This window comes from Tenrec ecaudatus, chromosome 1 (genome assembly GCF_050624435.1).
Source record: "Tenrec ecaudatus isolate mTenEca1 chromosome 1, mTenEca1.hap1, whole genome shotgun sequence".
Taxonomy (NCBI): Eukaryota; Metazoa; Chordata; class Mammalia; order Afrosoricida; family Tenrecidae; genus Tenrec; species Tenrec ecaudatus.
The window spans coordinates 48,474,609-48,489,226 of record NC_134530.1 but is presented as its reverse complement, the minus strand read 5'-3'; the positions used below and the strand labels follow the sequence as shown (position 1 = coordinate 48,489,226).

The 14,618-nt window shown below is 42.9% G+C and overlaps 1 protein-coding gene across 2 annotated transcripts; it reads left to right on the top strand.

Annotated features, from left to right (window-relative positions):
* The first annotated feature begins 9,047 nt into the window (after positions 1-9,047).
* RSRP1 (arginine and serine rich protein 1) lies at positions 9,048-14,221 on the top strand. 2 transcript variants are annotated; one of them, XM_075552589.1, is made up of 5 exons: positions 9,048-9,206; positions 9,488-10,061; positions 10,751-10,902; positions 12,575-12,661; positions 13,793-14,221. In XM_075552589.1, the coding sequence occupies exons 2-5, from the start codon at positions 9,533-9,535 to the stop codon at positions 13,886-13,888; spliced, it is 864 nt and encodes a 287-aa protein (XP_075408704.1). In that variant the 5' UTR covers positions 9,048-9,206; positions 9,488-9,532; the 3' UTR covers positions 13,889-14,221. The 2 variants fall into 2 exon arrangements, with proteins under 2 accessions (XP_075408704.1, XP_075408706.1); XM_075552591.1 differs by lacking the exon at positions 12,575-12,661.
* Positions 14,222-14,618: the final 397 nt, after the last annotated feature.

Here is a 14,618-nt window from a genome sequence, read left to right as displayed (position 1 = left end):
TTGATTCAAATTACCTAATCAGAAAAACTTAACCATGATGTACTAATGTCCTTATTTTTAACAATATCAAGGTGAAAGGTTTTCTGCTTAAAACTTTTAAGTCCATACATCCAGCAATCATTGTATTAGTCTGGGTAGACTAGAGAAACAAATCCATAGAAACTCATATGTGTATAAGAAAGAGTTTTTTATATATAGGGTAATTGTACATTAAGAAAGCAACCCCACCCAATCCAGTCCAGTCCAAGCCCATAAGTCCATATTAGCCCATATGTCCAATACCAATCTTGAAAGTCCTCTTCAGACTCACGGAACACATGCAATGACACCAAATGCAGGATGATCATAGACCAGTGGGTGGGAAGTCTTGTGGATCCAGTGGCATTGTAAATATCTCAGTGCTGGTGGGGGTCTCCACGTGGCTTCTCCAGGTCTAGGGTTCTGGCTGCGTCAGGGTAGGTCCACGTGACTTCTCCTTAGGGATGTCTCACAGGGAGTAAGCCTTGTTAAGGGATGTCTCCAAGGAAGTCTAGAGAGAGCATGTTTCCCGCCCCCAAGGAGGAAAAATACTCAAGTTCCAGCATTCTCAGGAGAAGGCCATGCCCACACAGACACCTCATTGGCTATGACCCGATCGACAGACTTAACTCTACCACTCCACTCTTAATCCTCTCAAGTCCCAATTGGACACCAGATTATGTAACTACCACAATCATGCTCCTTGGTTTTTACCGAAATGAGTAGAGAACAGTTGTTGTGAAATACTGCTTAGGCACACAAATGTTTATCTCCGCTTTATTCATGTTGTTCATGCTAGGTGCTGTCAAGTCGGTTCGAACTCATAGCGACCCTGTGTACAACAGAATGAAACACTGCCTGGTGCTGGGATATATTTACAGTGGTGTTATGTTTGAGCCCATTGATGCAGCCACTGTGTCAACCCAGCTTGTTAAAGGACTTCCTCTTTTTCACTGCCCTTGATATGCTGTAAAATGATATAAAATATTCAGATAATAAGTAAATAAACAGAGAACATGTGGAGGAACCTTAAAAGCTAAGTGGAAGAAGTATGTTTGAAAAGGGTGTGCACTGTATGATTCCGATTATATGGGATTCTGGAAAAGAGAACACTTAGAGACAAAAAGATGAGTAGTCATAAAAGGGAAGGGGGAGAGTGATGAACAAGGAGATTTTGAGGAGAATTAAACTATCCTGTGTGATAGTCTACCTCAGCAGTTCTCAACATGTGGGTCGCGACCCCTTTGGGGGTTGAATGACCCTTTCATAGGCGTAGCGTAAGACCATCAGAAAATACATATTTCCGGGGGGAGCGGGGAGGGAGGGAAAAAAAAAAGAGGACCTGATGCAAAGGGTTTAAGTGGAGAGCAAATGCTTTGAAAATGATTAGGGCAAAGAATGTACGGATGTGCTTTATACAATTGATGTATGTATATGCATGGATTGTGATAAGAGTTGTATGAGCCCCTAATAAAATGTAAACAAAACAAACGTATTTCCGATGGTCTTTGAACTGAGACTATGCTCCTCTAGCTTCCAGGTGGGTCCACCCACATGCAGATACACCCACATACGAGTACCAGGCATGAAGACTGTTACCCATGTTACACCATGCTTTAAGACAAAATTTCATTTATTTGTAATTAGAAATCAGTATTTCACAATGTATAATTAAATATTGTTTTATGATTAATCATTATGCTTTAATTATGTTCAATTTGTAACAATGAAAATACATCCTGCATATCAGATATTTCCATGATGACCCATAACAGTAGCAAAATGACTGTTATGAAGTAGCAAAGAAAATAATGTTATGGTTGGGGGCCACACAACCTGAGGAACTGTGTGAAAGCGTTGCAGGATGAGGAAGGTTGAGAACGCTGGTCTACATGGTAGACACATGTCTATACATTGCTGTCAGGGGCCATCGAGTGGGTTCTGCCAGAGTGACCCTGTGTGCAATCGAAGGAAACACTGCGCAGGCCTGACCATCCTCACAGTGCTTTCCAGGCCCGAGCCCATCACTGCATCCAACGTGCCCACCCATCTTGGTGAGGGGCTTTCTCTTTTCCACTTCCTCTCCACTTTGCCAAGAGTGATGTCCTTCTCCAGGGACTGATCTCTCCGGACAACACGTCCAAAGTATGTAAGATGACATCTCGCCATCCTTGCCTCTCTGACCATACTTCTTCCCAGACTGATCAGTTTGTCCTTTTAGCCGTCCCTGGTACTTTGAATATTCTTCTCTAGCACCAGAATTCAATACATCAATTCTTCTTCAGTCTTCCTTATTCAATGTCCAACTTCCACAGGTCAGAAACCACAGAACTGTATAATACTGGGATGGAATCAATGTAAACTGGATCTTAATGATCAATTTTAAAAATCAATTGTAACAACTGTGTCATACTAATACAAGATGTTAATAGAGAAACAGTGAATTTGGCGGAAAGGAGCTTGCTATAGTTTCTGCTCCATTTCTGTAATTTTAAAACTTCTCTTTAAAAGAAAGGCTTAATTTCTAAAAGCAAAGGGATATGTGTTTAGGGAACACCATTCATTGTCTTACTTAAAGTGATAGCCATAAAAGGACATATTTAATTTTTCCTTGTGCGCATGCAACGTAAACTCAGTATTAACTCACATCTTTACTCATTCAAATACTGAAAACATCTCATGTAGTTTTCTCAAAAACTTATTGCCATCAAGTGGATCCTGAGTAAATCATGTATTGGAAAAAAATCCAGTCCAGTCACATTTTAAACACATGATCATTAACTTTCAGTGGCTCTGAATAATGTCCAGTTTTCCTAGAGTCCAGACAATGCTATACCAGATAACTATGTTACACCTTCTCAGCTCTCTTCAAAATTTTAATATCTCTTGCTCCTCTTCATTTTCGGCTTCTCCCTTCCTCCCCCCAATTTTGGCTTCTTATTTCACTGGGAGAACAAGTCAACTGCAAGATTTCCACAGGTGCTCATATCCAATGCACTTAGCATTTACAGTTCCTCCATATATTCTTATATGTTAACTTATTATGTGAACAGTATTTCATTGTGTGGATTTTACCAGCTCCTACCTCCACCTATATGCACATGCTCTGCCTTCTTAGAGTCTGAGTGAACCCTCTGTGCTCCCATATAAGGCCGTCCCTCTCCTGACCACTGGATTTACCCATCCCTCCTACTCAAGTGTGGAGTCTCAACTGTTGAGTGTCTCTCCTACATTATCAGCTTTTCCTTCTTACTGTGTGGTTTGAGTTGGGGGGTTTGAGTTGGGGTTTAGTGAGCACAATTGTACGGTTGAGATATATAATTATATTAAAGTTATCGAGAGCATGAGAGATAGAAGAGATATTGCAATAATGGGGTCAGATACATTTCATGGTAGCATTGCTCACCTCAGCCCTGCTTGGTGGTCCACTTGGAGAGAGGGGGACGGGAAGAAGGAAGAGGGAAAGGGAAACAGGGGAGGAGAGGGAGCCAACTGAGGAGAGATGTGGGGAGAAACCAGGGAGAGTGGCCTCTATTGCTAACCCAGGCTTACATGCCTTTGGGCGCATGCACACCCACTAATTACAGGTAAAGACATACATCACAGGAAGGGGTTGCACTATAGGTTATACAGCAATGAGAGGGGGTGGTCTAGGGCATACACACAATAGGAAGAGGAGGGATTGGGGGTATACATGTGACAAGATGGGCGGATCCTAGATTTAGGATGGCAGTTTAACTTTGGATGTCACCTAGCTGGTTTGATCTGTTCTCAGGATCTACATAGGAATTATTATCAGTAGGGTGTAAACCCCACCCACAGGAACCAAGCTAATGGTTGCAAGCTTCAGGGAGAAATAGTCCATTGTCTCCAGCATCAGGGAGCAGGCCCACCCCTGTAGTGGGGTGACACAGCAGTCTGGCAGCGACTGCCTTCAGGGAGGATGTCTGTAAACATCATACCTCCCCCACACTACTGGATTAGTTTCATCAGTGTATGAAGGGAATCCAAAAAGTTCACAGGAAAACATGATGAAAAACTGATGCCATTTCCCACAGACTTTATGAAGCCTTTTCAAACAAACATGCGCTAATATAGTCTCTTAAAACAAACAAACTTGATCCAGACTTTCTCTAGCCACCAGCCTGAGGCTTCTTTGCATTCCTTCATTCTCTCTCTCTCTCCTCTAACTTCAACACCCACAGGAAGGCTTTACGTTTTTAAAAGGGGAAAATAACAAATGTTTTGTTTTGTATTAAAAGTTTTATTGGTTTGGGAGGGTGGGTTGGAAAGGGGGAACCGATTACAAGGATCTACATATGACCTCCTCCATGGGGTGTGGACAACAGAAAAGTGGGTGAAGGGAGACATCGGACAAGGGCAAGATATGACAAAATAATAATTTATAAATTATCAAGGGTTCATGAGGGAGGGGAGAGTGAGGAGGGAAGGGAAAAAATGAGGAGCTGATGCCAGGGGTTTAGGTGGAGAGCAAATGTTTTGAGAATGATGAGGGCAATGAATGTGCAAATGTGCTTTACACAATTGGCGTATGTATGAACTGTGATAAGAGTTGTATGAGCCCTTAATAAAAATAAATAAATAGATAAATCAATAAATATATACATGAATAAAGGTTTTATTGGCATGTAATTCACTTATACAAGTCAATAGTTCAATTATATCGAGAAGAATTGATATGACGACAGTCTTCAACACAGTCAATTTTAGAACATTTTCTTCTGTTTTGTGCTCCTTGTTATTAGGGAAAATAACACATTTTGATGAGGAGATAGAGAAATTGTAACCCTCGTTGGCAGACGAGGTTTTGTGATAGTGTATCTGCTGTGGAGGCCATTCAGGTGCATGACTCAGTAATTCCATTCTGAAGTGTGTACTCCAGAGAATTTAGAACATGTTCACACAAAAACTTGTACATGAATGCTTATAGAACATTATATGAGTTTGAAAGTAGAAATGACCCAAATGCCTGTTAACTGAAAAATGTATCAATGTGCTATACCCATATAGCATATCATTCAGACATAAAAGAAGTATATTACAATACTTCAAAATTGATGAACTTTATTCTAAATAAAAGAAGCAATTAATAAAAGGCCATATATTACATGATTCCTTTTATATAATATATCCAGATTAGGCAAATTGATAATTAGTGGTTGACACCAAACCAAAAACCCACTGCCATAGTTGATTCTGACATGTGGCAACCCTACTGGACAGAGTGGAACTGCTCCGTAGAATTTCTGAGACTAAATCTTCATGGGAACTGATAGCCTCATCCTTTTCCTTCAGAGCAGTTGATGGGTTTGAATTGCTGACGTTGTCATTAACAGTCAGATGCTTAACTCATAGCACCTCTAAGGTAATAGGAAGAGGACATGATTGCTACAGGAAATTTCTTTTGGGAATGAAAGAAATGGTCGTGTGATGATTATACAATCTTGTGAATATACTAAAAACTTCTGGACTGTACAGGGATTTTTTTATTATACTTTCAAAAGGTGAATTTCATGTTTATAAAAACCCTCTCTAAACCTTGTCTTGAGAGTCTCTTGCCCATTTTAAATGAGCTCACTCCAATCTGGTTTTAATTCCCAGCATCCCATAGAAACCACCATTGTCAATGCCATGTCTGACCTTGTTTCTTGTGCTTTTGTTCAACATTTCTTCAGCAGAAGGGTTCATTACGGACAATATTTTCCTTGATTTTATAGTACTTAATATGGTATGTAATGACATTTTTGTAGTACACGCACATGTTGCTTAAATTTTTGTCAATTTGATGCACCTATGTTCAGGGATGGTGTTGTAGTTACTTAATCTGGTGTCAATTTGAGGATTAAGAGTGTAGGGGTGGAGTCTAGGCTATCAACCTGGATATAGCCAATGAGACTTCTGTGGGCATGGCCTTCTGAGAATCCTGGGAAATCTGGCACTTCCTTCTAGGAGGCGGGAGACACCTCCCTCTCTCTGACACTTCCTGGGAGGCCTTGCAGAAGACAAGCCACATGAAAGCAACTCCACCTCGGAACCCAGAGAAGCCACAGAGAGACCGCTGCCAGCGCTGAGATGCTTACAGTGTCACTGCATCCAAAGACTTTCTACCCACTGGCTTGTGATCTTTTACATTCGGCGTCATTGCATGAGCTTGAAGAGGACTTTATAGATTGATATCAGAAATATGGGCTAATATTGGACTTATGGACTTGATCTGGACCGGACTGGGATGTTTTCTCAATGTTCACTCTCTCTTGATTATAAATCTCTTTCTTATACACATATGTGTTCGTGGATTAGTTTCTCTGGTCTACCCAGACTAACACGTTATGGTACCTGGGGAGTGGGGTCCTGGAGAAACAAATCATAAAGATGGAGAGTCAATGTTTGTTTGACTCTTAGTAGTGAGTCTCTCCTTCATAGTAGTATTTCATCTTTGGCTAGCCAGAAGTCATATATTCTTGCAGTTTACTGAGTTGTTTTCTGGAAAGAATATGGGAAGTTAAAGCTTTATTTTGTTTGGTTGTAGTCTTTGGTTATTCCTGTGTGAAATGATAAAAATTAATGTTAATGTTTATTTTGAGTTTGGAGATAGAAATAGCCATTTGAATTTATCAGAAACCATGCTGCTTAAAGAAAATGGCTGATAGAAGGTCAAAATGGCCTTCTGACTCTGGCTTGATACTCTCAAGAGGCCTAATCCCATATTTTTATATAAATCGAATAGAATAGTTTAGATAAGGATTTAGATAAGCTAAATAAGGATTGAACTTGACTGTTTTAAGAATTGAGTTTAGCATCTGATTATACTTTGTTTATACTGATTTTCTTTTTTATTAGTATTGATATTAATGATTGATAGAAATGTTTACTGGGAAGTATGAAAATAGAGAGCTCATAAACCCACTTGCCTCAAGCCATTAATTTGATCTTTAGATGGGTTTAGGCCACACCTGAAAAGAAGGCTCTGAGAAGATAAGCCCCACCAGTACTTTGGAGTACTCTGGACATTCGCATTCCAAGAGACTTGCCTGGGCAAGTTAGACGGATTGAAGATTTAAAACAACTAAAAAGGAACTCTTTGGATTTGAAGTTTGAACTCTAGTGGTTTTTGTCAGAAGCTGGAAAAAATCTGGAACCATGAAGAAAACTCCTTAGGACTGAGCGTTAAAGGAAACCTGTGGGCAGGCTAAAAGGCTTGCTAGGTGACCACCTGGATTCACTCATTGAGTGGCAGTGGGAGAAATGCAGCAATAAAGAGACGATTGAGTTTGGCCACTGACATCCGTGGACCTGGTTTACAGGAACTAGAGAAAATGAGAGTGGGTTGACTGGTCTGAAGCTCATGACCTAACACAAGCGGCTAGGGTTGTTGAGAATTTGTGATGGGGTCATGGCCTAAGGTAAGGTGACCAATGAACACCCTTGGTGAGGCTAAGAGAGGCACCCCACATTGAGTTGACCAGAACCTGGCCAGATGAAGAGATTTTTGAGCCTGTGAACTGGTGCATATTGTTGACTTTATGGATGGCCTGTCCTGATTTGACTTTGCTTATAGATGCAGACTTTACAAGGTTCCAAGTGGAATGAAGATTCTTCACGTCAAAGAATATGATTGTTTTCTCAGAGCACTGGGTTGATGTAAGTGGGCAATATAGAAATTGGATACCCAAAGGGGGGAATAAAGGCATAAAGTGGTTGGCTTACAAACTTTCATAAGTGGGGGAATATAGTTATAGGATTATAGGATTAAGGTATTGGTGTTACTTAACTGCAATTGCTAGGCATAGGATTTTTTTAATGTGTGGCACATATTGAATTGTATACTTTTTAGTTTTATCTATTAAGTACAGATATGATTTTGTTATTGTTTGAAAATTATATACGGCTAGTTATGTGAAATTTAAATTGACAAAGGGTGGTCTGTGGTAGTCACCTAATCTGGTGTCAATTTGAGGATTGAGAGTGTAGGGGTAGAGTCTAGGCTGTTAATCTGGAGAAAGCCAATGAAACTTCGGATCCTCAATCAACCAAAGGCGCTGAAAAATAAAAAAAGCATTAATTATTGCTCGTTTAAGCTTCGTTTTAATGAGGAAGAACACTCAGTTTTGATTCCCTTCCCGTTTTGTATTCGACTCCTCCCTTCCTTACCCTTACTTGCTGAAACAAGGAAGTAGAAAAACAAAACCAAAGACCCTTAAAAATATATTTTTTTAAAAAAAGAGAACTTGATACAAAGGGCTTAAGTGGAGAGCAAATGATTTGAAAATGATTAGGGCAAAGAATGTACGGCTGTGCTTTATACAATTGATGTATGTATATGTATGGATTGTAATAAGAGTTGTATGAGCCCCTAATAAAATGTAAAAAATAAATATTTTCAAGGATCTTGCGAATTCCGGGGCTTCGGGCTGGACACAGCGGAGGAGGAAGTGCCCACTGAGGGACTTCCTTGTCGGTAGCATTCCAGGCAAGGCTTTCTAATCGCTGGTTTTCAGATTTACAGCTTGGTAAACTTCCCCAAGTTCTTCCTTGGAAACCCACAGGGGGCAGTTCTCCCTGTCCCAAAGGGCGCTCCGGACCGGGCTTCACAGATCAAGCCATGCGGAGGGCTGCGGCCATGAGCTTGTCAGCACCTGCCATTCACAGGCCCCGAGCCCTAGACTGCGGCCCTTCTTCGCCCCCTTCCACTCTGTCTGGCACCTGTGTCCGAACCAGCCCGTGTGCCAAATTCGGAGTCCAGTGCATCGCCACGTGGAGCCGCCCCAATTTCCCTTAAGTGTCAGTCGAGAGAATAACCTCCGGTCGTCAACAAGAGGTAGGAGAGCTGCCCGGCCGGTCGCCGCTGAGTTGCTCATGCGCACTCTAGCCGCACTAATAGGAGGCGGGGCTAGGGAGGGGGAGGGGAGGAGAGAAGGACGGCGGTTGGATGAAAGAAGCCACGCCCACCACGGAAACGTCACCGCGCATGCTCAAAGCGCTGGCTCCTAGGGCTTTATAGCGCGCCTGTGATCTCAGCGCGCAATTCTCCTCAGGACGCCGAAGCTTGAGGTCGTGAAGCTGTGGTCGGAAGTTCGTGTCGCTAACGAGCCTTTCGCATTAAACTTCGACAGAAAGTCGCCCTTTGGGCCTTTCTCTCCGTCTTGAGGGAGCTGTCGACGGCTGTGGTAAGTAAGTGTGCTGGTGGTCTGGTGGGCCCCATTGTCGCAGCAGGAAGCGGCAGGAACGTTGCCGTCCCTGCCCCAGCGCTAGCCCGGGGGGCGGGGGGGGCCGTGGCTGGCGGGGAGCCGATCTTTCGCGCGGGAGTGCGGGGTCACTAGCCGGTGTTTACAGTTTCCGTCGGGCCCGGCCGCGCCTCGGGGAGCGGGGCGAGGCCGCTTCCGGGAGGCGGGCCGAAGCTGCTCGCTGACAGGCTTCCGGCCTCACCTTTGGCTCCGCTGCTTTTCAGGGCCGCCCGCGTTTCCGGGAAGGGATCGCTGCCCCCGCGGCGGAGATGTCGAACTACGTGAACGACCTGTGGCCGGGCTCGCCGCAGAAGGAATCGCCCGCCACCAGCCGTTCCAGCCGCCAGTCGTCCTCGCGTTCCCCCAGCCCGTCTTCCGGGAGCTCCCGCACGCGCGCCTCCACGCGGTCGCCGTCCCGCAGTCGCAGCCGGCCCCGGAGGAGGGACAGGTCCCGGTCCCGGTCCCGCGCCCGGCGGCGCCACCAGCGCAAGTGCCGGCGCTACTCGCGCTCCTACTCGCGGAGCCGGTCGCGCCCCCGAAGCCGCCGCTCTCCCGCGCGCCGCCGCGAGGCCTCGCGCCGCGCCCGCCGCTCCCCGCCGCGCCGCCGCCCGCGCTCCCGCTCCGGGTCCCGCGCTCGCGGCAGGGCGTCGTACCGGCCGGCCCCGGCCCCGGCGCTGGCGCGGCGCCCTCGCTACTACGGCTTCGGCCGCACCGGCTACCCCGAAGAGCGCCGGCACGCGCGCGAGCGCTCGCGCACCAGGTCCCGGAGCCGAACCCCGCTCCGCCTCACCGAGAAAGGTAGGGCACGCCGCGCGCGCATCTCCTCTGCCGGCCTGCCGCGGGGGCCCGCGCGTCAGCCGGCTGCCTTTGTTTTGGGCGCGGGTGGCTGCTTAGCTAATGAGCGTTTCAACACCACCCACAGTCTGATTTGGGGTTGAGCTGCTTCCTGATTCCCAGCCACCCTACCCTGTAAGGCCAGGCAGGGCTTGTCAGCTGCCCCAGGTGCCTCATCTAAAGCTGACCTTCCGTGCCCCGTTGGCACGGCCCGCGTTCGGGTGCTGTCCAGTGATAGGAACAGCGCTGGTGGTCAGGCATTTGGCTGCTAAGTAACTAAATATTGGTTACTTAGACACCACCAGTCGCTCTGGGGTGGAAAGTTAGGGCTTCCTACCTCTAAGGAATTTACAGCCTCAGAAACTCACAGGGACAGTTCTACGCTGCCCTGTATGTAGTGTGGCTGTTGACTTGGAGTTCTTGTGTGTGATAAAAGTCTGTTAGCAAAACAAAAACAAGCCGGAAGTTTAGGGGTACTAGCTTGAAGAGAAATACCTAGTTCATAAAGGTTAGTTGTTGACATTTAAAGGGCACTTGTTATATAGACGTTATCTTCACGCATGTACTATATAAAAATGGGCATGTTAATTGTGCGTAAAACTTGAGCGCAAATCTCTATTAGCGCTGATGAAATTTTTGCTGTTTTTTTGCAGATCGGATGGAGCTGTTAGAAATCGCAAAGGCCAATGCAGCGAAAGCTTTAGGAATCACTAACCTTGCCTTGCCAGCTAGTCTCAGAACGTTACCTGGAGCTAAAGAAGCAAACAGTGGAACAACAGTACCAAATAACGATGTGAAGTTTGAGGTAAGTGTTCCATGGGCATCTAATGGGAATACTCTGGGTAAACTACCATCAAGAAGCTCTAATTAGCTGTTTTTTACTTTTGAACTGTGTATTAGAATGACTCCCTAATAAGATTTTCCAATTTGAAAGTCTTAGAGTTGAACAGACTAGAAATGCTGGCATCTGTGAACTGGAATAGTTAGGGATTTTATGCCTTGGTGACTAGCTATCCCAGAAGGCCTAGGACTGCCCCCAAAAGTCTATTCCAGGAAACCCCCTCTTAGGTACAAAAAAATCCTGGACTTCAGCAACGTGTGGTCAGGCTTGCTAAATGTGGCCGAAATAGCTGACCTGAAAAGGCAAGTTGGGCTCTCACCATGGAATGAGAGAAAAATTAATTTTATTTTTGCTTGATTTAATGCTAGTTATTCTCATACACTCTACAGCAGGGGTCCTCAAACTTTTCACTGTCCCTCAGACCTGTTGGAGGGCCAGACTATAGTTTAAAAAAAATATGAACAAATTCCTATGCACACTGGAAAAAACAAAGCGGGACAAAAACACCCGGTTTGAGGACCCCTGCTCCACAGTGTAATTGGTATACCAAGGTGCTAACTGTGTAGTCAAAAAGACATTTTAAAAAATATAGTCTTGGCATTATTTGTAGTTTTCATTTGCAGCATTATTTCCCACAGATTCGGTATTCAACATGCAGTATACAGTATAGTTTACCTGCTTTATTTCTGTCTTATAGAAATCTTGAATGTGGTCTCCAGACATTGATGAAGAAAATCTGTTGGTAATTGATACATGGGCTAAAGCATCAGAGGTTTCAATAATTTGAAATTTCATTCACCCATGAAAGCGTAGCTTTTGGTTAGTAGATCGTATTGCATGCTAGAATTTGGGTCAGGTGCCATTTGGTTAAGGTACTAAGTCTGCTTTTAACCTAATAACAGTACACTTTGTAGTGGTGGGGCATCTGTGATGTAGATAGCCCTTTGGTAATATGTGTAATATGTTCCAGATGTATTGAGAGATTGATTACAGAAGACGAAACCGGCTTCCTTTGCAGATAAGCTTATTGTAATTCTTCAGAAATCTGCAGGATGTGCACTGGCAAATGACACTGTATGTGAAACCCAAAGCTTTAAAAGTCATTAAGGGGAATTAGCAATTGAGAACATGTGTTTCTGTTTTATATTGTCTGATTTTTTTTTAATGCAGAAGAATCTGTTAACATTATCCTCAGACAAGATGGGCTATTTAGATGAGTCTGGAAATGGGCCGTTTGATGTGGGTTTCTTTCATATTAGTAGACAAATACAGTTGAGTTAGTTTCTTATTCTGATGGTTGGGTGCCTAAACAGGAAAATACCATAGTTGAAGAGATAAATTTGGAACTCAGTATTTTTTGGTGTGACTTCACTCTTAAAAATTACTTGAATTTAGAATAGAGGCTACGTTGAGTTGATTTATTATTTGTATTATGGCAAAGAATGCCTGAGTGAAGTCTGTCACCAAATCAGTTTTGAAATGGGGATGCCTCCGCAGAGTACTTTTGTTTAAGCTGATAATTGTGGTTAGCGCCTACTTGACTGGTGTATGCAAGTGAATTTGTATACTGCTTGTTACACAGTACTTGTAAACCAAGGGCATACTTTTAAAAAATACACTTTCCTTACCTGTCTAGCTGTCGGAAAAGTTAACCAAAGATGGAACTAAAAGTCCCAGTGAAAAATCTTCCAAGCAAAGAAGCATAGCTTTTAGCGCTAATGTAGTAAGTACTATCTAAGCCTCCGACATTCAGAACCCAGATGACATACAAGTATCATGAGCCTTTTATTTCTTTTGGAAGGCTTATTGTTTTGTCTTTGTGGTGATCATTTAGGATCTATTGTTACACCTCTTTGTAAATAGTTCACATTTATATTTTCTATACTTTCACATTACTTATGCTACTTTTCCCAGTGACCAGTTTAATGGGCTTCCATATCTGACATCTGCATTGTTTTCAGTATTTCATCACTTTTATTTACTGAAATAAATAAATGTGTGTAATTGGTTAGGTAAAGATTTACAGAGCCTATTATAATTTTGGATTCAACAATTCATATATGTTCTGTTCCAGCCCTCTATTGCAATCCCCTCAGTGTGCCATCACTTACCCCACATTCTCCCTGTCTCCTGTTTCCATTGTGGCTGCTTTTCTAATCTAATCCTCTGAATTTAGTCCTAATGCTGCCCCTTTGATCTTAAAAATAGTTGATTCTAACACTGGGGTGAGTTCAGTTCCAGACAGGAAGTGTAAAGACCCCAAAGGTTTTTAACTGACCTGGAAACCTGTTTTACATTATTTTCTCCTACTCTGTCCAGATCTATCTGTCTAATGTCATCCTCTCCAGAGCATTTAGTGGTAGCTAGGCACCATCTTTAATTCTTCTGGTCTCAGTTGTAGAGTTGTCTTTCAATTTTCATTACTGTTTTCCGCTGGATGGAGAGAGACCAATATTTGTATCTTAGATGGCCTCATATGGCTCCAGTCACTGCTCACCAAATTAGGATGCAGGACATTGTCTTTTGTGGACAATTATGCCACTTGACTGAATATCTCTTGAGACTATGGTCCTGAGCACCCAGGCCCAGTAATCTTTAAAAATAACTTTTTAAAAAAAGAATACCTGTACATCTAAAAGGGCATAAAAAGCAAATTATCAAAACCCAAGTATCATGCCATACTCATTACTCTCTTACCTGCAGTTCCCCTGTAGTTTCCTTACATTAATGATTTGATTGAATCAGGTCCTAAATGAGGTCCACGCTGCATTTGGTTGAAGCCTCCATCTTAGAGTTACCAGGTTGGTTCAATGGCTCTGTTTGAGAATTTGACATAAGAATTTTTCTCTTACAGAATTCCGGAGTTCAAGGTGCTGGCGAAGAGACTTCTTCAGGATTACCAAAAGTGAATAAGAAAAAAAGCCCCTATGAACTGTGGTTGCCTGTCTAAGAGAAGAAAACGGAGGACTGAGTTTATCGGAAACAGCACTTTATTGAAAGTTTCTAGCATTCTTCCATCTCCAAGAGCCATTTAGTGGTAACTTGCAAATAAAATCCCCCAACCTAAGAAGATTGAAGTACTTAAATATTTAAATATTAACATTTAAGTTTGTCTTGCAGACATGAGGTAGCACAAATGGACCAGAGGTTACAAACAGGTGGGAGTCTTGTGTACATACTTGTAAATATTTTGTATAATTGCTTATATAGAAGTAGCATTTATAAGGAATCGAACCTTTGTGTTGTATATATTTGTTAATAAATGTCATTATTTTAGTCTTGATTATGTATGTTGCTTAATGTGCCATTATTGTAAGTGGAAATGATGGAGGCATTTCCATGCATCACAATAGGTCTGCTACTTCCAAGTGTGGCCCAGGAACTTTGCATGTTTTACAGGGAGGCTTGATAGAGATGGATTTTTATAAAAGTTTATAATAGCTTTAAAAACTGGAAAAGCTTAGCCTAAAATACATGGGCTACTAGAGTGTAGTTTTAAGTAAGACAGGTTTTGGAGAGGGAAAATCCAGGAAAGTACCTTGAAATCTTGGGTATAGGACCCAAGATTTAGTTGTGTTCATATGATAAAAATGCATTTTAAATTTTCAAGTGTATCTCTTAGAAATTCCAAATTCTGATTTGAAGTCGCCAGGCTTTTCAAGACTGAATTTTATAGGAGC

Coding starts and splice junctions, on each gene's coding strand:
- RSRP1 (XM_075552589.1), top strand. CDS start 9,533: ATGTCGAACTACGTGAACGACCTGTGGCCGGGCTCGCCGCAGAAGGAA. Junction 10,062..10,750: donor GCTCCGCCTCACCGAGAAAG/GTAGGGCACGCC, acceptor GTTTTTTTGCAG/ATCGGATGGAGCTGTTAGAA. Junction 12,662..13,792: donor TAGCTTTTAGCGCTAATGTA/GTAAGTACTATC, acceptor TTTCTCTTACAG/AATTCCGGAGTTCAAGGTGC.